Source organism: Hoplias malabaricus, chromosome X2, assembly GCF_029633855.1.
Source record: "Hoplias malabaricus isolate fHopMal1 chromosome X2, fHopMal1.hap1, whole genome shotgun sequence".
Taxonomy (NCBI): domain Eukaryota; kingdom Metazoa; phylum Chordata; class Actinopteri; order Characiformes; family Erythrinidae; genus Hoplias; species Hoplias malabaricus.
This window is the reverse complement of record NC_089819.1, coordinates 22354281-22380312: the sequence shown is the minus strand read 5'-3', so window position 1 is coordinate 22380312 and position 26032 is coordinate 22354281. Positions and strand designations below refer to the sequence as shown.

The 26032-nt window shown below is 38.0% G+C and overlaps 1 protein-coding gene across 1 annotated transcript in view; it reads left to right on the top strand.

The window, feature by feature from the left end:
- Positions 1-26032, top strand: part of LOC136676771 (A disintegrin and metalloproteinase with thrombospondin motifs 3-like) — a 132912-nt gene that overhangs the window by 86912 nt on the left and 19968 nt on the right. Inside the window, exons 17-20 of the mRNA XM_066653987.1 lie at positions 4188-4268; positions 7227-7390; positions 14063-14219; positions 14620-14752. Coding sequence (XP_066510084.1) covers positions 4188-4268; positions 7227-7390; positions 14063-14219; positions 14620-14752 — 535 coding nt within the window. The remainder of the gene's footprint in view (positions 1-4187; positions 4269-7226; positions 7391-14062; positions 14220-14619; positions 14753-26032) is intronic.

The following is a 26032-nucleotide window of genomic DNA, read 5'->3' as shown; positions in this document are numbered from 1 at the left end:
AGTTGGAAAATTCCTCTGTCCCAAATTTTGGAAGATTGAAAAAAAAAAAACAACAAAACCCAGTGTTGATTAGTTCATAAAAAATTAAAGCATTACATATATTTTTACAGTTTTCATTTGTGGATTTAGGAGTCAACACTTTATGTTTTAATTAGTGCTTTACCTGCAGTCTCATGCGCTTTGATTTTATTGGGTTTGTAATGTAATGAATTTTCTTGTAGTTAAGCTGGCTATAAAAATATACTGTCAAAGTTCAGGGCCAAGTTTACTGTTCTTATATATAGTGGCGTCTTTAAACTGGTTCCGGAAGTGATCCTTTGTCTTAGTTTTAAATTAGCTGTAAATGCATAGCTCAGTGATTATGGGCCTGCCACAAATCTGAAGCTCCAGTTCCATTAAAATAACCAGCCTTCAAATATGTAGTGGATATTTTAAGCTCTGTTAATGAATACCATCTTAAACAAGTAAGTGCACCACTGACATTAGCTCTGTGGCTTTGTCTTCAATTAAAGGGAAAAAGCCTATTAATTAAAAGCTTTAATACACAACGTTTAATTCAGAGATGCTCCCGTATTCCAGTGTGACTCTTTGCCCACTGTCTTCAAAATCTGCCTCCTAGACTTTAGGGCCATCTCATTATTATTCGATTATTGCCTCTAAGGTCCAGCACATGGCCAATGTAATGTCTAATGTAAACAGGAAATATTTGAAACAACCCCCACACAGATGCCACAACTGTTGTGCCAGTGCAAAGTGATATTTATGTAAGCAGTTTTGCCCTGTGGATTATATGCAAAATGCCTCAGGTCTAAAGGGAATCCTGGCTGTTAAGACAAGCCCAACACTGTTAAATTATGTTGTGTAAACCTAGTAAAATACCTTATTATTACTTTATTATAAATAGACAAAATCCCTCCATTTGTAGGTTATTATTTTTATTGTGATATGGATTATTCTCTCTCTCTCTCTCTCTCTCTCTCTCTCTCTCTCTCTCTCTCTCTCTCGCACACTCATAATAAGATGCACTCTACTTTATATCACTTTGCTCAACCCCAAGGATACTTTAAGATTACAAATTAAACCTGAACATCACAATAACATACACACACATGAACACACACAGTGGCCCAGCTGGCATGGAAAATATTCTGCTGACCATGGTGTGTAATTTTCTGGCTTGCTGCCTAGCCAGTCTCCACCACATTGTTGAGAACGTCTCCAGCTCGTGGCCAGTCAGTTCCACTACTAACTCTCAACTGATGATGGAAGGACGCCAGAACCAGAGACGAAAGCTCAAACAAAAACAAATCACAACTGTGCAACAAACAAGGAAAGGCCCAATGTAAAGTCTGTACACATCTTATTCCAGACCCCCAGTAATATTTTCCTAAGGAGAGAGTCCATATGCTGACATGCTAATAGAGGGATTTTGGCTATTTTTCTTTTTATTATTTTTTTTTTTTTTGTTGGCTATTTGTCAAAGCTTTTTAAATAATAATACATTCATCAAGCCTCTGGGGCTGTTTCTTTTTTGGCACTATTTCCTGACTTAATGCTGTGTTCCAGGTTTGTGTTTGATGATGGTAGAGCTAGCGTGACATTAATCTTGTGAAACTTAGTATAGTGTCTTGCTGGTTTTGATCTTCCCAGAATGATGCAGTTGTTATGATGCTGAATGTAATTTGCATGCTGATGTTCATGATGCTGTCCCTCTTTTCCTGTTACCAGTGTACAGCATGTCTCAGAGTGTAAGAAGTCATGACCAAGCACGACTACTCATCTCTAGATAACGTCATGTCATTGTCTCATTAACTGCTCATAACAGGCATAGTAAGGAATGTACTACTGCAAGACTGAGCTTGGCATGAGTGAAAACACTGTAACTATTCTCTAACACTTTTTTAACAGGGAAACAGTTAAGCAAGAGATGCCAAAAAGAAATGCCTTTGTTGGAAAACACAATCTGCAAGTATTCTGTGTTATCTAATCTTTACTCTCTCCCTTTGTAATGCTGTTTTTGCCATTGACTGATTAGAAATCAAGTAGGAGAAAAGAATGAAGCAGCAAGGACTTGATTGTTTGCAGTTACATAGAGCATTGTGCATAAATTAGGGACGCCTCTTTATTTCTTTTAATTTCCAGTTAAAACAGCCTTAAATATTTATCACTAGAAACGATAAGATGAAAGGAAGTCCAGTACACTGTACTATTGACCATTTCCCATTTTAATTCCTCCACGTGGTCTATATATCTGCCACTTCTCTACCTTTTTGCTGCCACTCTTCCCTCGTTCTCCGCCTCATTGTGTGTCTGTTCCTCCACCTTAAGTGAACTCTGATGTGATTAGCTGGGTTTGTATTTCCCAAGAAGTGTCTGCCTTTTCGCATTAACTGTTGATAAAGACCCCAGCACATCAACCCCCATCTCCTGGGCTTCTACGTGCCTTTTTTCCACCATTATCCCGTCTTAATAGACCCCTTGCTGCTAGCAACTTCAAAGAGAAAAATGTAAGTCAATGGCAAAAAATGGCAGTACAAAAGCCGTGTAACAGCTGCTTCTTCTCCCCGAAGGGAAGACAAGGGGAGCCTTCCTCCTGCCCAAAGGAGCTCGCCACGTTTTTCTGAACGAAACTGAAGATTCTAGAAATGTGCTTGGTGAGTGGTGCAGTGCTTTGCAGAGGAGTGGACATCCACAGTAGACATCAGGAGGCAGTTCTATAGTGCTTTGTGATTTCTTTTATTTGTTGAAGAGTGGCTCAAGGTTCTTACAATTGAGTTTCAGTTATAGTTTTTCGACAATTTTAATAGACCTTTACTGTATATAAGAAGAAAGCGGGGAGAACTCAAAGCACCAAAGGCAACATGACGCATTTAGAGCAGCTGCTTAATACTTTACTCATTATTCTTACTGTGGTTCATTTCTTTAACTAGCTTACATTAGCTTGTATCTACAATATTAGGCTGCCACAGTTATCTACACCAATCTGAATTGAAGAAATATAGATTATGCTGCATTTACAATAGCCCTGATTTGGTGTGATAATAGCGCAGGTGATATAATAGTGGCTAACTCTGCTCTGCTGCCCTAGGGTGTAGTGCCAGGCTACGGCAGCAGCACTAGTCTTTATCAGTCCTTAAGCAAGAGTATTAACACAACAGTAGTCTACATCTGCACAATGATTAAAATTGTATGTCGCTCTTGGTTAGGCACATCAGAACAGGCTTTGATTCCCTGCTCAGGAATGACCAAAGACTCCTCGGTCAAGACATTTAATGTTCTATTAGTTTAATCTCTAATGCGACTACAAGTCATTCTGGATGAGTGTGTCTGCCATTCACAGTGACAGAAGTGTAATGTAGAAGAAAATACACAGCACCTGGAGTTTGGTATAGTGTATGCTGCTCTCCATGTTGCGGATGGAAGTTCTGTTTCCTACCAAAGAAACGTACACTACACTATACCAATTAGAGTCCTTGGACAACACTCCCAATGCAATGTTCACCTACATATCATTGCTGTCCAAAGAAAAATATGTATTTTAATTTTTGTGGATTTTTTTTAGTTTACTACATCATTTGAAGACAGCAAACACAGATGAATGGACCAATATAAATGCTCCAGAAATTACTTGGATAAGGAAAACTTTTTATGTTGACATCCATATTAATTTATTAGACAGTGTCTAATATGTCTGCCAAATATCATGAATATTTTCCTAATTTTAAAACAATATATTTTATTTACATCCTTATGTTAGATGAAGAAACCAATCTAAGTTGGTTAAACCAATGAACATCAGTAAGGAGAACGACAAGAGAAGCACAAAAATCTAAACGCATTATGTTACCTGGTGCACTTTCTCTTTGCAGTGTTTATAGATTTGCTTGAATCTTTGATCTATTTCATTTATGAAAATTACATAAACCATGGATCTGAATGAAGAACCTTCTTTCACATCTTTCCATAACATTTTCTTCTAGGCTTTGACCATTAGCTCGACGGACCACTGCAGTAGAACAGTTCCTCAGAACTGTGAGCTTTTGTAGAAGCCTTGCAATGACAGCAGTGCATTCTAACCACAGGATGTCCACCTCTGCAAAGAAAAACAAGACGTTAGTCCCCTTTGCTCACTAATTGCTTCTGCTATCTTTTCTTGCCTCTGTTGCTGTTTTGGCTCTGGGGCAAAGGTTACCTAAAGATGTTCCTCATCCCCCCTGGGGCTAGACATGTGCTCATAGAAGAACATGAGGTCTCCCCTCACATACTTGGTAAGTGACGGCTGTCCTCACAGGCTCTTTGGCCTGGCATTGATATGCAGGCTAACATTTTCATGTCACAGCTCCACAGCCCATTAAATCAGTCCATTTCCACCAAGCCTGCATCACCACTGCAAACACTACATCATTTGTAGAACACTGCATGTTTCTTCTTCGTTGGAGTAATGCATTCAGTTTGCAGTCTCCTGATTAACCTATAGAAAATTGTTCACATTGATTTTCACACCATCCTGACATGCCCATTGCAAATTTACACATGTATCTTATTAGTCGTCCATGTTAAGGCCATTACTTTCTGTCCTGTTCCCAATCATCAACAGGCTATTCCACTCTAAAGTTGTAATTAAAAAGATCACAGTGATAAATAGGCAATGCCACATGTGCTGATGAGACTGTTGTTTATTTTAAACCTCAGAGCTTACAAAGCCTGCGAGCTCTGCAATTGCCGCCTGTCACTATCCAGGAGCCTGCATGCCACCTTAATTCCACACTTTTTCCTCCATCAAGCACTGAGTAGTAATATGGTGATTAAATTTTAAATTAACCGCAAGCTTATTATAATCAAAGAAAAAAAAATTTCCTGGAACGGTACGGTGGCTACAACACTAGGGTAAAAAATGAGGTTGGACGGTCTACTTTAAAGTGTCTATAGATGTGAATGTGTGAGTGTGTGTTGCCCTGTGAAGGACTGGCGCCCCCTCCAGGGTGTGTTCCTGCTTGCCCCCCAGTGATTCAGGGTAAGCTCCAGACCCGCTGCAACCCCGAACTGGAAAAGCTCTTACAGACAATGAATTAATTAATTTTTCCCACAGTCCCGACCTTTACAGGGGTCACTCCACTTTAACCGCAATTTAAGGTTGAGCCTGGAGTTTTTACTCCACCACTGTGTCATTGTTAACTTCTAATGATTCATTAACACATTTTTGTCAGACCTGTTCTTAAATTTTAAATAATGCTAGCGTTGCATCTCCCAATCAGTATTCAAGCCAAGTGCCATTTAATATTTAATGAAAATTGATTCTTGTGGCTCAGTAGCTTGATATTGTAGATACTGCCCAACTGCCAGAAGGGTGCATGTAATTACAATGATGTATTCTCTAGTCTCTTTAGAGCATCCGTGTCTAATTATTTAAAGTTCATCTCTTCACTACAAATGACAGTTTGGATAGTTTTGTTCATTTAACTAAAAAAAAAAAGAAAAAGAAAAGAAAACACATCACATTCAGCTCCCTGTTAATCAAAGCTGAGTGCTTTGATTTGAACACATCAAACCTATTGCACCCACTTTGCTTGTATTTATTTACTGGCTCTGTATTGATATAGAAATGTGTTTGGAACACTAGAGTAGTAGGGCTGGCATTCTCATTCTTAATGCAATTGTGTTAACCCTTAAACTATCACTCCAAAGATCACAGGTTTAGTGCTGGAAGACTTTATCTTTACACATTGCTTTTTTTCTATGGATAACATGTTAACTCCCAGTCCAACACTTACTAAATTCCTTGACAGGAACCACCATGTGTTCTCAAATTGTGTAAGCATTAACAAAAAAGACTAAGCTTATGAATAATACAGAAACAAATACAATCATAAAAAGCACACGATAAGCACACTACATTCAGAGTTTTCAGGCAAAAATAATATATTGGAGTTATTTTGGCTAAAGAATGAACATGAACTTGAGTACTGGGCCAGCCCTACACAAGTGCTCACACTGGAGTAATAGAAGGAGCATTTGCAGAGCTTTGTCACTGTCCATGGCATGTGACATTTAATGAGTGATAGCAATGGAGATTGACTGGAAATCCTCCTCCAGTAATAATCTTCACTGACAGTCGCTTGTTCAGTGGGGCAGCATGCTCTCTTTCTCTCTCTCTCTCTCTCTCTCTCTCTCTCTCTCTCTCTCTCTCTCTCTCTCTCTCTTTTCGTGCTTAGAGAGCATCATGACTCACTGTCATGTCACCTTCTCTTTACTGGTGCATTCCTCACGAGTGCCTGTAATACACTGCTGATAACACCTCCCGTAACATGTTGCAACACTTACCATCTCATACTCCTCCCATAATCATATTGTCCCTCATTTAATATTTATATCTTACAACAAACCCAAGTGGATCCAGCCCTGTTCATATGTTTCGGCACCCACAGTCAATTGACGTTTTGTTGATTTTCTAAGTGAAACATCAGCCAATAGAAATTCCCCAAAATAACAGCAAGTCAACCGCTCAGTTCTTGAGGCTGTTGTTGGTATTGTTTTGGTCAGAGCACCTCTGAATTGATAGGTCTTGTGAGAAGGTTCCATGCCACATGATGCAGTGACAGAAGTAGAGTCAGTGAAGGACAACTGCCGAACCACAGGCATCTTCATGGATATCTTCATGGAGACTTTCAGAGCTCTGTTGGAGTCCATGATTTGATTGGTCAGAGCTGTGTGTGAGGGGGACCAAGTCAATACAAACATGTGATTTTAATGTTATGACTGATTTATATGTATATACACAAATCAGTCCTAAAATTAAAGCCATTTGCCCTTTTCTACACTCATTGCCCATGTCTTCAGATCCAGTGGCATTAGAAATGCCCTTTATAGTTCTACAATTACAGATTATATTCCAGACTGAAGTTGACTGTTGCTTTGTATACATTGTTAGCTCTCTTTCACCCTGTCCTTCAGTGGTCAGGACCACAACAGAGCAGGTATTATTTGAGGGCAACACAATACACACTAATATGCCACAGTCTTATCAGAGTCACTGCAGTGCCTAGAGCAATCCTCTAGAAAAACAAACCTGCTCTGTCTGTTAAAGTAAAAAACAAAACAAAAAAAAAAAACCCACAAAAACATAACGTCATTTGACCAGGTGTGTACAAACATACACCTTTAGAATTTAACTTCATAAAGAGCTGTCAGTCAAAAAGAGTGCATGTGTAATTAGTCATTGATTACAGCTGTGAAAGACCAGGCCACTGGACACTACATCCTGAATGGGAAAGGAGATGAGGTCCGGTCCCGCAGCTTCATTGACCTCGGGGTTGAGTGGGATTACGCCATTGAAAACGATGTGGAGTCTCTACACACGGACGGCCCTCTACACGATGCTGTCATCGTTCTGGTAATTTCTATTTTTTAAAATATCTTATTTTTATTTTTACTATTCCATTTTCTAAACATGAAAGAATATGTGATGAATCACAAAGAATCATAATAGTCTTTTTTGCTCAAACTTGACATCAAACATCACCATCAAAAGCGATAAGTAGGGCACATGTGTGTATATTAATCATCACATACCTCTGCACAATGCTCAAGATATCCATTATAATGCATCTATAAAGTCACATCAAAATCAAGCCAATATATTTTCATAAATGAATCAGACTAATATTGACAGACTTATGTTTTTATGATTTTTCATTCATGTTTATATTCATAATATTGTTTTAAATATTTAAATATGCCTATATTGAAATTAATATTTAAAGCATGTCATATCTTTAATGTTTCATTGCATTTTTTTTGTTTAATTTGAATAGAACCCATGAGAATATGAATCAAGCGTTTATTAATATGCATGTCCATGTACTTAGGGAGTGTCTAATGGTGAGCATGTTTAAGTGAGAAAGCTTGGATGACTTTGGGCAGATGTTCAGTGTGTGTATAAATGTCTCTCAGGGCTGATCTTAAAGAGAACACACGTCAAGCTGCATTTCACTCATTTAGCTGTAAAGGAATGTGTTTGAAAGGCTCATCTTCTCTCTGATGGTAAAGAAAGGGCCTATTGCACAGCATTGTTTGAAGTTACAATTCTGTCAGAGCAGTGTTGCTAGGCAACAAGTGTTATCACCTCTGATTGCCTTGATCGGGTCACACCTTATACCCACACATCTACGGTGCGGATGGTGTAGGTTTCTTTCCTGCATTTCCCCATAAAAAAAACATCAGAGAGAAACTGGTTTTATACCTAAGAAAAATAATAAATATTTTTTGTTTTTTTTTCCTGGAGTTTAAAACTACCCAACAAAATTATAATATTTACAAGAAATTTCATGAATAATGAATGAAGTATGCAGAGCAGTTTAAGTATTCTGGTTTGATTTAAAATAATTATGAGTAGGAACGAAGCACAGTCGGAACATATATATAAAAAAGAACCTACTACAATAAATATGATATAATACCTAAATCAGCTCCATGGGAACAGTGAAAAAGTCCTCAGCTCAGATCTGGTCAGATCCACTTCAGCACTGACTCCTCGGCAGTCATCCCGGTCACTGCAGTGAGAAAGTCCCAACTTCAGGCCTGGTCAACTGTGCTACTGCACTGGAAAAGACTTGCTGCCTTGATCATGTCAGTCGTTTCATTTATAAGTGTATGTGTGAGACTACGCTGGTTGGAGGTGTGTGTGACTTTTATTAGCAAAGTCATGTTTGTGAGCTTGTGGAGCAGTGGAGCTGGAAGAAAAGAGATTAAGCACTTTAATGGGTTTATACAGACAGATCATCTGGTTCATTTGCTGGCTGAGCGGCAGGATTTGTTTTTCCAGTTAATTTACAGAATTTGTCTTCTGTCGATAGCACACACTGTGTCCAGCTAAGATTTGAAGATTCAATTTTTGGAATAAAATCTACTCATGAATATGCTTGGCATATGGACACTTGGTCTAAACTTAGCTGGCATAATTAGTCACAGATTTCTTCGCTGAGTGCACTTCATTTTCTGGCACAAATGTCATGTTTTCACATTTTTTAGCAGACTCTACTGGCATTAAAGAAGACATGGACATAGATTTCTTTTAGGACTGAATGGTATAACTATATTATATTGTTAAAATGATAAAACAAAGAAAAATCAAAGAGGCACTTTATTTATATATTTTCCAGTCAAATTGGCTGTTAAGAGCTAGATACTGATTTTAGGTAGGTACATCTGAGGAGATTTAACTGGGACTATTATCAACCGTGTAAAGTGTTTCTTTGTTTGTTTGCATTCCTTTTTTTGTTTTGTTTTTATGGACTTGAGTCTAAGTTTGTAATTAAAATTACAGATTAATGGAAAGCAATAAATCCAGCTAAATTCTAAGACATGTGCTAGCGTGGAGAAATAGTGTGAGGTCTTGCGAAGATGAGAATTAAGAGAATGAGAGATGAAAATGGGAATGAAGTGAGACATGGAGATGAAGAGTGGGAATTGAGTGAGAAGTTGCAGAGATTATGAGTGGGGACATTATGTGTGAGACATTATGGAGATAAAAAGTATGACAGCAGAGGTAAAGAGTGGGAATGGAGTGAGATGTGTAGATAAAGATTGGAAATGGAGTGAGAGATTGTGGAGAGAAAGAGTGGGAATGTAGTGAGACATTCTGGAAGTAAAGATTGGGAATGGAGTCTGAATGGAGTGAGACATTGTGGAGATGAAGAGTGGGGATGGAGTGAGACATTGTGGAGATGAAGAGTGGGGATGGAGTGAGACATTGTGGAGATGAAGAGTGGGAATGAAGTGAGACATTGCAGGAATGAAGATTGGGAATGGAGTGAGACATTGTGGAGATAAAGAGTCTGAATGGAGTGAGACATTGTGGAGATGAAGAGTGGGGATGGAGTGAGACCTTGTGGAGATGAAGAGTGGGGATGGAGTGAGACATTGTGGAGATGAAGAGTGGGGATGGAGTGAGAAATTGTGGATATGAAGAGTGGGAATGAAGTGAGACGTTTCTGAGATTATTGTGGAGGTCTTTGTGGAGGGGTCATGTAAGGTCAGTAGAAGAGCTATTTACACATCTCTGACCCTACAGAGAAGTGTGTGATGAGAAAGTGGTGAGAGTTGGTGTTTGTGTTGTGACAGATGTGTTCATTGAGGTGAGAGAGACAGAATGCAGAGAATAAGGCAGAAGAGAGAGATGGGAGGAAATTAAGTGGTAGAGAGAGAGAGAGAGGCACATTCAGTCTGGCTGAAGAGCAAGGCAGGGGTAAGTTATCTATTGAAGCAGATGGAGAAAAGTCACTAGACGAGACGGGAGATGAGTAATTGGAAGTGAGTTTCTCACCGTGGAGTCAACAGGTTTTTAAAGACGCACACCCTTTACTCTGCTCGAACTGAAAATATAAACCTAGATATACTTCACTGGGTAGCACTTTGCTGTAGCTGTGTGTTTATAAGGCTATATGACACTTACACAAATCTTACAGGATAACTGACATACACTAAATTAACTTCTGCAAAGACTAAACACTAAACCGTCAGTTGTCCTGAAGGATGCTTTTGTCAGTGTATATAAACTATGTAAAGAATAAGCCTTTACAGATATTAATGTGAGTTTATAACTGTTGTCATGAAAAGCTGATGTAGGGGTCCTGTAGTCTCACGAACAAACATCTACAGTTAGGCATTTTCCTTTAGTGTAGCCATTACAGCTATGAATCTTTGAGAAGTCATTTAGTGGATTCATGATTCACTGGCTTTTCTTGAGTATGTGTAACAGAGCGAGAAGTAGCAGACTTGTTTCCTCTTTCATGTGATACCCTGTGTAAAGAGAGAGAGAGCAAAAGAATGGTGTGAAAGAATGATGTCATTCGCTGCACTAAACTTTGTTTTGGTGTTCTATATAATTTTTAAGAATTATTAAAATTAATTAAGACAAGGACTGAAAGATTTGTGAAATTGTGATTTTTCTGACATATAACTGCAAGTCCAGGCAGGTTTTATAAAAGATAAAATAAGACCAAGCATTTTTTGCTTTAATTTCGAATGCTCAAAATTATTAATAGAGTGCTAGACTGTAATTCAGCTGTGGTCATGGTCATGTAAACAGCTCAGTGTTTGTTTGCCTAAAATCATTATACAGAAGCAAAATTTCACCATTTAAAGGGTGTTAAGACATTACTCATGATAATGTAGGCTAGAATTAAAATTCCAGCTTGTGCGATTTGAAAACCTGCCCTCTTTCACTGCTGTAATTAAGCATTAATTTAAGACCTGAAATGCTTAAACAAAGAACAGACTCAGTTAATTATTATTATTAATAATTATTTTATTACATGCTCTAAACTCTCTGAATTACTGGACTCAAAATGTACTTACCGTATAAATACCACACGTTTGTGTCTGCACCAAATAAAACCTGAATATTAAAGAGACACAAAGAAGTATTTTACCTTAAAAATACAGCTTCTAAATCATTGTGATGTTTCACTGAGCTGTAATAGGGAATTTGTAATTTGTAGTCTATTGTTGCTACTCTGGGTTCAGCACTGCAGAGAGTACACTGTGTGTACACTTTTGGAAGAACATAGGAAAATATCCCCTCCCTCCCCCACTCCCTTGATTTCAGAACAGTGCTGTAAAAAAATCACTTTGGAACTGTAGGGATGACATTCATTCATTCATTCATTGTCTGTAACTGCTTATCGAGTTCAGGGTCGCAGTGGATCCGGAGCCTGCCCGGAATCACTGGGTGCAAGGCAGGAGGCACACACCCTGGAGGGGGCGCCAGTCCTTCACAGGGTGACATACACACAAACACTTTTGAATAGCCAGTCCACCTACAACTTGTGTTTTTGGACTGTGGGAAGAAACCGGAGCACCCGGAGGAAACCCACGCAGACTCAGGGAGAACACACCGCACTCCTCACAGACAGTCACCCAGAGGAAATCCACGCAGACTCAGGGAGAACACACCGCACTCCTCACAGACAGTCACCCAGAGGAAACCCACACAGACACAGGGAGAACACACCACACTCCTCACAGACAGTCACCCGGAGGAAACCCACTCAGACACAGAGAGAACACACCACACTCCTCACAGACAGTCACCTGGAGGAAACCCACGCAGACACAGGGAGAACACACCACACTCCTCACAGACACCCAGAGCGGGTCTTGAACGAACAACCTCCAGGTCCCGTGCCCCTGTAAGGGATGAGATGGAAGAAAAATCAAATCTACTACTTCCTCAAAGACATTTTCTGAATGTCATCAGAACTTTTTCTTCCATTGTGTTTGGAGCAAATTGTAATAAAAAAATCCTCATGTTTTTAACATAATTTAAATAACTGGATAATACTAAGATAAACAGAAATTCTCTAAAATGTCCTGGAATAAATCATTCCTGCATTCATTAAAGATTTTGGAGCCATCAGAAGTGTTTGTGTTTCTATAGGATCACTGTGATAACGTATTTTGTGTTCAAATACTATTAAATATCATTTGGAACTTTCCTATTACCTCGGTTTGATCGTGCATTTAGCAATTAGATCTTTCTCCTGAAGAGAGCGGATTTGTTTAGCTGTTTATAGTTAATGTGGTGATGTTTATGCACATTCAGAGCTGTTGTTTGAGTGTACTGTACGACACATGGTTTTATCATTAGCATCACTTTAGTGGTGCCTATAAGTGAATTGTTGTGACTGAAGCCCACTTCCCTGGTAGATACTGGTAACCATAGATACGCGTGTATAAATGTGCAGTCTCTGGCATTTGTGCAGAAATGATTTGCTGCTGAGTTTCTGTGAGACACACGCATCCTCCACATCTCATTAATTCTGCTTTACCATTAGAGGGTAATTGCCAGGCTGTGGACAAATCAAGAAGGCCTCACAAATAAAAAATCTCCCGGGCTCCAATTACAGATGACTGGAACATATTCCGTGTTTTTGGAACGGATCTAGACCTCCTCCGCGAACCAACACAAGTTTCCCAGTGAGTGTTTCAGAGCAGATTCACAGATGTAGTTACTAAACTGGGAATAAACCAAACCTGAGAGAGAGGAGTCCTTTATTCGCTGCAGAGTTTCTGATCCTGATCTGTAGTTGCTGCACCTGTGATGTTACTGCAAACACCAAAAAATGAAGTTGGTATAGAGGGTTCCAGAAAGAGCTCAGTATAAATTATAGCATGTGCTTCATTTTCATTTTCTACTAAGAATTAATGTCTATTTTATTCACTTTAGAGGAAACCTTCATTACATTTTCAGGTGTGGATATACCAGTAGTTTAAAATAATGTGATTACAGCATACAAATAAATAGCTACAATACTTTGCCCAAAAACCAGACACTTGTTAACAGGCATGTCTATTTTCCTCTGCATTTAACCCATCTGTGGCAGCAAACACACACACACACAGAGGCAGGCAGCCAGCTTCGGTGCCCAGGGTGCAGTCAGGTGTTATGAGCCTTTGCTCAAGGGCACTTCAGCCATAGACTGAGTTAGCAGACAGTGCTGTTCCTTCATTCCTCCCTCACCTAATTATCCTGCCAGTCTTGGTAATCGCACCATCAACCTTCTGGTCGCGAGCCCACTTCACTGTGGGCCATGGGTGCTCCCCCAGTTAAATGTTTTCTGCTAGTTTTCCTGATACTGAAAAATAAACAGAATAAATTTGATGTCTGTTTCGGTGACAGTGACATGAGCATGACACAGAATCTTTTCCTTGTTTGGTGGGTATTGTACATAAATGTTCACTGAGACAGAATAAGCTTTGCTCTGTGTATACAGAAAGTTAAGCTGTAATGTGTGAATTTGGAATGTAGTCACCCTTGGTACATCTCCACTGGCTCCTGGAGTTATGCTTTTCCTGCTGCTTTCTTTTACAAATGCGATTACACAGAGAAAGCTCATGTGAGTCACCTTAACATAAGACAACGTGCATAAATCTGCATGTACTTGTGAATGTGTTGCTGCATACCAATGTATTCTCATGCATAATACAACATACGGTAAACACCATTGGCCAATGGCATCTGAAATCTGTTTTTATTCTGTTTCTGTTTTTTTTTCTCTGTAAGATTATACCAAAGGACAATGAGAACAGATCTTCTCTAACGTATAAATACATCATACATGAAGACTCGGTCCCAATCAACAACAACAATGTGATACAGGAGGACACTTATGAGTGGGCCCTGAAGAGCTGGTCCCAGTGCTCACGACCTTGTGCTGGAGGTAAAAATGTTTACCACACCAATAACTAGAGAGTGGGGTGATTATACTGTAACTAAACCAGAGCTGTTAGAATTACAGTAATTTAAAATTTGACTTGGTGATTTGAAAAATTAAACATGCATCGAGAAAAACAGCTTAATGAACTCCCATTTATATACAATATTTCCTCCAAAAAAAGGCCTCATGAACTGTACCCAGTGTAGATTTTGCTATTTTCTAACCCTGAAATAGGAAAAACAGAGAACGACCCACAAAGACCTCTTCTCTGTTTTTCTATTACAGGATTAGAAAGGGAAAACCAGATAATACAAGTTACAATTCAGGAATTGAGTCATTCTTCCGTATTCAATTCGAAAACTTTTTCGGTAAGGCTTTACTAATCATGTTTTCTTGGCTCTAGGATTCCAGTACACCAAATATGGATGCCGTAAAAAAGGTGACAGTAAGATGGTGCACAGGAGCTACTGTGACATCAGTAAGAAGCCCAAACCTATCCGCAGAATGTGCAACCTGCAGGACTGCACACAGCCACAGTGAGTTGTAGCTACTGCTCCTCTTTTTTCAAGTGCAATTCACTTACCTGCAAAGTAAAACACTCACTCATGGTTAGCAGGCTGCAAATCCTTCAAAAGGGGTCACCTCAAACTACTTACCAGTCTGAATCATGAAAGTACACGTACCAAGTGGAAATATACATGTGCTGTAAATGGGTAAGAGATGATTATAAAACATTAGTAAAGAAGGAGAATGGACATTAACATAAAGTGTTAATGTGATGTATTCACATTCTTGGCTTCACAGTGCCAGACCCCTTGTGCAGTAAAATAGCCATATGAGTAGTGTTCAACCACATGTTTTGGATTAAGAAAGCGCTGCTCCAAATTATAAGAGGTATTGAATCAAACAGAATATAACCCAATGAACCAAAGGTTTATTACTGATATATTTACAAATAACTCTATTATTATCACCAGGAGGAAATGAGCTGTCATACTTTTATTGTTACTAATTGTAACAATAAAATTGTTCTACGTACTTTTAAAGAAAAGCATTACTCTAGATGTTAGTGCATCAGTGTGTTGATTTGATGCCATTCCTTAATTGAGGGCCTGATGTTGGATGTTTTCAGTTGTAAAAGCCAGCCCAGCTCTTCACAAACATGTTAGGTAGAGATCTATTACTCAAAGGAACACAATTCTACTGCTCCACAGCTCAGTGTCATGAAATTATATACCATTTATGTAATTTTTACTACAGTAACCTCCCTCTGAGAGGGCATTAATTCCCTGTAGTTTTACCATGGTTATATATGCTGCTCCTGTAAATTTACTGAATATGCACACAATCGTTCTCCATACAGAGGGCTCCAGTACATGCCTTTATACTACACATAGAGGAATAATAATGCTTTTCTTACCCACGCATGGCTTCACACAGAGGGCACACTGTGATTTATCTGAGGGCAAGGCTGACTTTTCCGTTTTACATTGTGTGTGTGTGTGTGTGTGTGTGTGTGTGTGTGTGTTCCTGTGTCACCCTGGAGGTTTCCAGGCTCGTGCTGTTCCTGCTCTGTGTTGACAGATCTTGTGCTGGGAGTACAGCTGATAGTTTGCTTTGCCTTTAACCCCATTGTCTGGACAAATATATGGTGCTGCATACTGCACTATGACCTCTATGCCTTAAAGGGTATAGATACTGTCACTAAGCGGGGACTCTCAAGGGTCCCATATCCCTTTGCAGTTAAATAATTTAAGTGCTGATGACTTCTGTGCACTGTCTTGATTCCAGCTGTATTTCAGTGGTGCAGCAATTGTGATTCAGGTGCCGCCCACATTTTAGATGGAATGGAAAACAAGTAGACACCAAAAGCTGCTTCTGGACTTTATGCAAATGTAAGGAGCAGCTGTGCGTACGCCTGGTGTGTACAAATTAGAAGTTTCCACTTCTGTTTTCACTTCTGAGATACTCCCATACTTCCCAAATCTGTGTTTACATTTATTTAAGTAAATCACTTTAACATTATACATCTAAAGAAGCTTTGACTGACTTCCATTTCAGTGTTAAATCCCATCACTCCAGTGACTCCTCTGGATAAAATCAACCTTTTAATGAAATCCTATCAAAAATGATCAGAGAAAACTAATTTGCCATTAATCGGTGCACATTGATCTTCATCTGCTGAAAGAAATTAATCTCATCATTATCGCAAAGTAACCTTTACAAGTCCAGTAAGTTATATATTCAAACTTCTACTTTTGAGCTGATTAGGGATTAACCCTGGTCCTCCCATAGATTAAAGGTGAATGCCACTCAATTTAGAACCTTAATATACTGTATTGAAGTGTTTATATTTTCTTCTGAGCTCATCTTCTTTATGCTTCACATCACACATCACTTATGAGCCAAAGTGCTTGTTGCGGTATCTAATATAATGAGAGCAAATGATCCATAATTCCATGTTTTAAAAAAAAAATCTGTATTTGGAATACTCTGTGGGCTAGTTTCCCAAACATGGATTAATGTGCCATAATAAATCACCATAAGAACTGTTTTGCGGTTTAAACCAGAATTAGGCTTAATCTGGGTTTTGGATACTGGTCTTATATGTCTGTACCTCTTTATGTAATCTTATTTTAGTACTCTGCTGTTTAGGGGTTGGCAGTAAGCCCCTCAGACAATCAGAGAACAAACATACAGTAACAATAAAGATGAGGTAGTTTGCATGAGCTAAAGAGCTTTATTTACAGGCTTCCAGCACTTGTAAAGATATCAGTACACAGAAAAATAAATACAGGGAGAATTTATAGTCAAAAATCAAGACCAGAGATTCTCATACAAAGATGTGTTATGATGTGGCTATGTTTCAGAGTATAAACTCTGTCATTAGGGTGGTACTCTCAAGGGCCTGCAATGTTCCAGTGCAGTTATATTTTAATTGACTTCATGCACCACCTCTTGACCCATTTTTAGTGTGAAAACCTTTTTAAAAGTATAGTGAAGGGCCATAGGGACCATGTTGTGCCTTTGAGATTCCCTTGAGGATTCATTTGTTGGTGTATCAAGAGGCTAAACTTTGCTTGTCCATGATCTTGGACAATACCTCGGTAGAATCCAAAACAGTTATTGTGTAGTCTTCATCATAAATAATCATAAATAATGACCTCTAGGACAAAGCTTTTATTCTGTGGGGTGAAAATGAATGATGTTCTTGGAAATCACATCTGTCTTGTAAACAGAAGTGTTCCAGTGTCAGTACTCTTTGTCCTGTGTACATGTCTCTTCAGAATGCCACTGGAATGTCTGAATTATGAGGCTGTTCAGAAGTATAAAGAACACTTTGTGGTATCTGTATTATGAAGGATTATCTTGCTGTGGTTTGACATAGTTTGTTCTTGAACAAGGAAGTTTGTTTGTTTTCCTTGTCTGCTTTAGTCTGTCGTCTCTGACTGCAGTTTGTGAGACTGAACTGTATCTATCAAGAATGCTTTACTCCTCTGTCTATTTATTAGGTGTGGATTAACATTTGTGGCCATGCCTTATAATAGGTGAATTTAGCTACTTTGAACCTGCACTCATTGTGGGCACAAATATATACAATATATATATATATATATATATATATATATATATATATATATATATATATATATATATAGGAAAAAATATTATATTTTAAAAACATTAAATTCTTGAGTATATTTCCTCCTTTAAAACAAGCAGCAAAAATTACACCTGGCTATATTAATCCCATGCAAATAAACATGTGAAAGAATATTCAGTCATATCTGGGGTTTCGCATGTTTTCTCATGTATGGAGGAGCCTTTAGTGCTTAACTATAACTCATTATGTCACCGTTAAATGGTTTAGAATATCAGTTACTTTTCCCTCATTATCTGTTTTGAAGGACTATAAGATAAGGTCATTGAGAGCTATATATTTTTGATGGGAGGGCTGTTCTCAGAACATTAGTGACACTCAAAAAACTCCATAAACATTACTGAAGTCCTGTGGCAGTAAAAATAATCCTGCCTGAATACAGCTACACAGTAAATACGTGACATTTAATACAGCGCTACAAAGGATTTTGCACAGAAAGGAGCAAGGAAACAGATGGTATTTGAGCTTGTGTGTGATGAGATTTCAGGGGGTGCCACACTCAAACACCCATCTAGTCACACACCAACACTAAACATAAACACAGACACAAAATAATAAAATAAAAAAATAATAGACAAAATAATTCCTCCACACAACTCAAAAGTAAAAATAAAACCCAGAATGAAAAAACTGAAAATCACAGAAAACTTGGAGCTGTTAAGCATGCTGTTCCTCCCAGTCCTTGGGCACCCTACCACCCATAATGATTTGTGTATTTAACAGTGACATAATATATATATATATATATATATATATATATATATATATATATATATATATCCATTATGAACACAGTGTGTGTATGTGTGTGTGTGTGTGTGTGTGTGTGTGTGAGTGTGTGTGTGTGTGTGTTTAACATTTGAATACTGTATTTCTTCCAGTATACAGTATAGAGATGTAAAAAATTGTGTTTAAGCAGATATATCTATGAATGATATTTCCATCCTATAGAAAATGGATTCAAACTTTTTACACACTTTTACTGCCAGTGTTTGGAAGTCTTTCACTGTATATCTAAGGATCCAGTGAACAAAACCATTCAAATCTTCACAGCAGACCAAGCCAAGATCTAGTCTAAATTCTTCCCATGAGAGCAGAAGCTGTTATTGCAGCAAAGAGGGAACACACTCCCTATTATTACCCTTCATCTCAGGGGAAATGTTGGATGAACAGATGTTGACATAATGTTGGCCAGCATTTGCTTATTTTATGCGAGCAGATATATTGCCAAAATCTATCCATCATTCCAGGAGTTCTCTATAGAGCACTCGAAAAGACTGATGCCTTCACTTTGATGTGATTACATCAAAGTGTACTGGTCATTATTCGGACACTGACGGTAGAAATTTTCTTTTGTTTCATCCAAGCAAGGTGCGTATGTTATTGTCTTCCATCTATAATGGATTTACGTGACACACAATAGTCTGGAATACTAAGAGCTTTTAAGAGTGCAGCAGAAAACAAACCTGAATATCAATGTTATTGGCAAAACATCTGAGTAAGTGGAGATTCATTGTTATTCTATAACAATAGATTAGGGTTATTAACAAGACTTAATAGACCCAGTGCTTCTTGAGTTCGACATCATAACAGAACATCCCTTGAATATGATTGGACTCAAGTGGAAAAGACTGAAATCCCAAGGATAACTTGTAAAATGAACCTCTTATGCTCAAACCAGCTGACAGTTTCTACTAAATTTAGTGCTAATTCTGGAGATGTGATGATGGCTTTGTTTACAGAAATACTATGTTTAGCAGTTATTGAAAATAAACACAAACAAAGGAAGGAGTCAAACTTGAAAAGTTTTGCAGATGAAGACAATGAATGTAACAATCTGCTTTTTTTGGGAAGGCCTTAGACTAAATGATAGAATGCTTCTGTGAGGATTTGAGGGCTTAAAATGAACTAGTGCAGGATTGCAGACTCCCACACATTCAAAAACTACAGGATGGAGTGCCATCAATGTAATTACAGATCTACAGTGCCATAGGGGGCATACACCCCTCAATCTCCTGCTTATCATTGACTTAAATCTCATGGGCAACTGCTCCAGAAAGTGCCTTTTAAAGAAACAGGTAAAGGTAATTTTTTTTGATTCCCCTACATTTGTTACATGTATCAGAGAGGCAGGGACAAAATGATAAGATTACAGTTTCCACTGCAGTCATTCATAAATAATATTGGCAGGGGTGTACGTTCAGTCTGTTTAGTCTGTTTTGCTGTTGAGCGCTCAAAATCTGCACAAATCAATATCATAGCAAGCCAAGCTGACAGAACCTGAACTAGAGGGCATATACTACAAAAACCTGAGTATAAACACATGTGGTGCTCAAACAAACTTAGATTCCACAAACACTAGTTGTAATTTATCTGGCACGGCAGCCAACAAAACCACATAACAATCAACAGAAACAATGTCCAAATATAATGCTGAAAACATCACTAATCTTGATAATAACTTACTAGTCCAACTACACTGTAAAAAAAAATCTGTAAAATTTACAGTAAAATACTGGCAGCTGTGGTTGCCAGAATTTCACCGTAAAATATACGATCACGTTTTTGGCAATCATACATTTAAATTTAAGGACTGTTTTGTTTACAGTACATTTATGTTAAAAAACAGATATACACTGTAAAAAACATGGTATTTACATAAAAATAACAAAGAAACATTGTTTTGCTATAAAATTAACATGTAAATTGTGTGACAAATTAGAGAAAGGAGACTGAGATATAGCCGTATTTAGATAAAGCCAAACTGCATCCTGTATTCAGCCCTTAAAAGAAGATATTGCTGAAAGGACTAAAGAAATGTTCGGTATCTGGGTGCCACACGCAGAACACAAGCTGATGGTGAACTTTCCTGACCAACACACGTCTCGACATAACATCCACAGAAACACAAACACACACAGTGATCACCCCAATGCAACCCAAAATCAGTAAGTCTCAAAGACAGAAAAAAAACAAAGAAAATCACAGAAAATATGGAGAAGCAAAGCATGCTGGGAGCTCCCTAATGAGTCTCAGCTCTTCCCAGTCCTTGGACACTTGTACAGTCCCTAATGGTTTGTGTGTTTAACAGTGAAATAATGTATATTTTACAGTAAAGAGATGTAAAAAATTGTATTTTGGCTGATAAAAGTATTTACGGTATTTCACTGTTACAGAGACTGTTTTCAACATTTTTAGAGTTTACAGTCATTTACTGTCATGGTTTTACAGTTTTCCACCGTAGAATTCACTGACATTTTTTACAGTGTAGATGATGTAATTTGTGGTGTATCTTTATTAGTGGTGTCAGTTGATACAAAAAAATAATCACAATGACATTCTGTAATTAATTATGATTAATTGCAAGTTAAATTTCTATATCTTGTCTTTTTGGAAGGGAGATAAATATATGTCTAAAGGGTTATGCACAACTGGTTAGTGGAAACTTTTACATTATTCTAACCTTTCAAAGTTTTTATGATATTTGAATTAGAATCTTTTAATTTGCTGAGTAAATGTTTCAGGAAGAGAGTTAACATTAAAAACACAAAAAGCTCAGACACAAGCTTTATTTGAGAAAAATGCTGCACGCAGCTCAGACAATAAAACACCTCTGGATTCCGGTTTCAACAACTTTTAGCAGATTAATGTGTAGATTAAAGATGATGTTTACGGTTGTAATCGCAACAAGTTTCTTTGCCAATTACTAGTTCTCCCATCTCTTAGTGCACTCAGAACTGTTCTAATGGGTTTATGAATCCCCAGTGTCAGTAAATGCTTGAAAAAAAGCTCTCTCTCTCTCTCTCTCTCTCTCTCTCTCTCTCTCTATCTATCTATCTATCTATCTATCTATCTATCTCTCTCTCTCTCTCTCTCTCTCTCTCTCTATCTATCTATCTATCTATCTATCTATCTATCTATCTATCTCTCTCTCTCTCTCTCTCTCTCTCTCTCTCTCTCTCTCTCTCTCTGCTAATGTCAATAAAAAGGCATCTGAAGCTTTTTTAAACAACAGAGAGAGCACTAAATATTGAAAAGCATGAACCAAGATGAGAAAATTGCTCAATTCCTGCTCCATAGGTGGGTAATATTAACTTATTTTCACTGTTTCTGATCACTTAAGTATCTTCAAATTAGGGAAACGGCTAACTGCATGAAAGTAAACAGATCAAAAGTACTACAAAACTAAACAACTCAAGTTACAAACGAGTCTTTGTGGTAGCTCAAACAGTGAATGTAACCTGTTTAGTTAAGTTAAACTTCAGCCACATACAGACAGTCATTTTTTTTACAAACATACCGCTCCAACTTAAAAGGCTCTACACTTCTGAATGTAAACAAACCAAAGAGAACAGCAATTCCCCACAATCTTAGATGTCCCCTTTAAGCCAAGCATGGGGAAAAAAAACTGTCAAACTTCTCGCAACAGCTTTTTATGTACATGTATTAGTTTGCATGTGCTATTCTCCCTATTACAGGTCAGTGGAGCATCACAATCATTTTGATGATGTAATTATACTGTAAAAATGCTACCTAATGCGCCTGTGTGTCTCTTCACTCCTCACTCATTTAACACAAATATAAATGGGTGTCTAAAAACATTTGACCAAGTAGTTAGAGAGGATGGCTGCCAGTTCCACAAAGTAAAACCCCACAGACAACTCTGACCTTCCCTCTCCTCAATCCCCTTGTAGATGCAGGAAGGTAGTGGCAGTTCTTCAGTGAGTCAGAGGTTCGCGGGCTCTAGCATGCTTTTTAACGAGACGCTAACACATTGCCAGATAGTAGACTCTGCAGGGGGGGTGTTCTCCTGTTCCCCTGTTTCTCCATGCTCTGTGGTACTGTACACCAGCACAGACACCAGGGGTCTTCAGTTACATCCAGACAGCTGCATGCTAATTAGCAGTTGCTAAAATATGATCTAGAAGCCCACCATCACTCATTTGTTTGCATTTATATCTCAATATATATGTATTTATATGTTAATCACCCCTGGGGTGTCATACGTTCTGTATTACACAAAATGAATAATCTTCACACCAGGATTTAATGCTTCCTTAAAGTAATGAGAAGTCCACCACTGAAAACCAATTTAATTCTTACATTCTCACACAGAGTCTTCCTTCTTCCCCCAGTTTCTCTGGGTTCTGTCACTACTTCTTTCTTCAAGCGCCTTAAGCTTTGCTGCTAATAATAAACCGCACATTAACATGTGATAAAGTTAGCGGTTTCATTGTAAACCATGGTAAAAATTCCAGGTGGTTAGTGACATCGTTTTTAATGTTATCACTGTTTAAAAACCTTAGAACATCAACCAAAGTTAGGAACAAGTTACTTGACGTTTATTGACTTGGGGTTTATTTTGCGACGGGGGAAACATGGCACAGAGACAGAGACACGGTGCTGTGCCAGATCTCACCTCTCCATCACTCCCCAAGGCCCCTCAAAACCAGGAGATGTTCAATCAGAGCAGGGAGGTGAGATTGGGACCACACTGGAGTGAGTGTGAAAAATAAATTAATTGGCTAACATTAGCTGTTTATGCTCTTGTAAGCACATAGAAATGTATAGATGTATAGAAATGTTTCTGGTTTAGCAATTTTGTTTCATTTTTAACGACAAATAACACATCTCAGATGAGCAAGAATGCATTCTAGCCAGAATTACAAACCTGATGCACATTCCACATTAAATGGTGCCATGAGCCATTAAACATTAAGCAGGGTTATAATTAGATACTACAGATTTTTTCCCCCACCTTAAATTGAGAATAACCTTCAGAGACTCCATCTACCTTAAATTGTTCAAGCACATTTCCCTTTGTGTTTTAGGACATGTTCGAAATAAACATGCCTCTTAAAAAAGGACCTCATCTTTGTCACGACAATAAAACAATAAAAACAATAACAATGAGTTTTATACAGTTACTGACCACCTGTTAAACAAAACATAATACAATGATAAATGATCTTAATCTCACTTCATTTTTCAACTTAACAAAAGGCAAACAAAAAAACAAGACTGCAGAGTTTACTGTTTATTTAGGTCTATTTTGTTTAAACTTGGTTTAAATCAGTACATAGTGCCGTTGTTGTTCAAAATAAAACATGGTGGAATGGTTTCTCTGAATGTTTGTATAACTACTTTTTATAACATTTCAGCACATTTTAACAATACTTGTCTCAATAATACTGATAACCGTGATCATTTTGGCTACAATAATCGTGATATTAAATGTTCATACCATAAGTATGACATTCCAAGATCCCAATATCAACTTCTGACAGATCCACATCCTTTCAGACCACCGACTTATCTCTCAAACCTTGAATGCCTTGAGTACTGTTTGTTGGATGGAGATTGTTGGTGGTCTGCCAGGTTGGTTAGAAGTCTTAAATGGTTGTTTTGCACATTACAGTATAGAGTCTGTGTATGATAACAGTTAATTATATCTCTTAATGTATATTATCAATGTCATCATTAATTGAAGGTTGTGCACTAACAGTGATGAAGCTAATGTCTCCATGGCTTCACAAAATGCATAACCAAACTCCATAGCTAGACGTGTGAAAGCTCCTGTGACATATCATGTCTTTTACAGCAGCTTGTGCATCTGTATCTGCTGTACATACTGCAGCTCTGAGGACTGTCAAGAAAATATTAAATTTGCATTACACTTGTACTGCACTTCTCAAGTCAAATCACAGTCATTAGCAAAGAACATGACAGTGATTACAGTGCTGTGGGATGTTCGAGTAGAGTGTAGATGTTTGACCGTGAGGGGAAAAAAGAACTCTCAGCTGTCTGCTCTCGTTTGATCTGGTCTTGATTGCTGTAGCTGCTGGGCTCCGTGAACACACAGCAGCCGTCCTCTGTTAAAGCCCCTCACGTTTAAAGCTCCTCAGAAACAAACAGGATGTGTTTCAGCTGGGGGTCCCAAGAACCACCAGCTGTTTCCCTCAGAATAAATGCAGATTAATATTTCATGAACGTTATTTAAGAAACAGCATGTTCCCATGGTGACAGCAGGGCTCCAACATGTTTTAAATTATATAAAAATTTGAATTTCATCTGCTCATGAGAATGAACTGAATTTCTGTGATAAGCAAAAGTCCTGTAACAGTTAATTCTCTCCTTGTGGTACAGAGATGGCTCAGCACAATTTCCAACCTACGGAAAATATCCAATCTGCCGATAAAAATCTATAGTTAATCCAAATATTACTCTGAGAAAAAATGCCTGCAGAATATTAGAACCTCAGCCGTCAATCACCAGGTCTTTGTCAAGAGAAAATGAGCTCAATCAGAAAAGATGGCAGATAATGGATGGAAGTTATGACAATTATTCACTTTTCACTGACGATAAGCAGCTTCAGCACCAGCCCTTTATCGCATTTTAAGGTTGCATTGCCAACGTTTGGACATGTTTTTTAAATTTTACTGATACATATAAAACAGATGACCCACTTCTACACATTTGAATATATAATTACTTTTTATTTGCTGGATTTAATGTATTAGTCAAAATAAAATAATAAAATTTGGCCTTTGGCATAGTTGAATTATATTATGTTATGGTTCCTGTGGAGCCTGTGTTTACTGATTTTCTGTTAGACGATCAGCAAAATGTGCCATTTAACCAGGGGTGTAAAACCTGCATGCAGCCAAGTTTGTATTATATACATAATATATAGCTATGCAGCAGAAGAGGTGGTAATTGTGAGGGTTGGGAGAATCCTGGCTGGGTTACTGAGAGCTGATAAGGACACATTTATACTTTTTTGTCCTTGGTTAATTTCATTTTTCCAGGTGCAGGACTGGTGCTGTTTCTGTCTGGGTTGTTGTTTCTGTTGTGTGGATACACATGCCCATGAGTTTCCAGAGAGATGTCACCTCACTTTGGGAAAACCTTTACTGGTGCTAGACAGTGTATTTAGTCTCCCATTGTGTGTATCAGTATTAAATTCCTCCCAAATCATGAAACAATCGATGCTGTGGTACAGGTCTTGGTATATGGTATTTGCTCTGGATCAGAAAAGGGAAATCCTCCAGTCTGTAGTCTTACCGATAAACTAGTAAGTAATTAATATTTATTTATAGAGCACATTTAAAACTACCGTTGCCCAAAGTGCTTTACAATATAAGAAGATACAAAA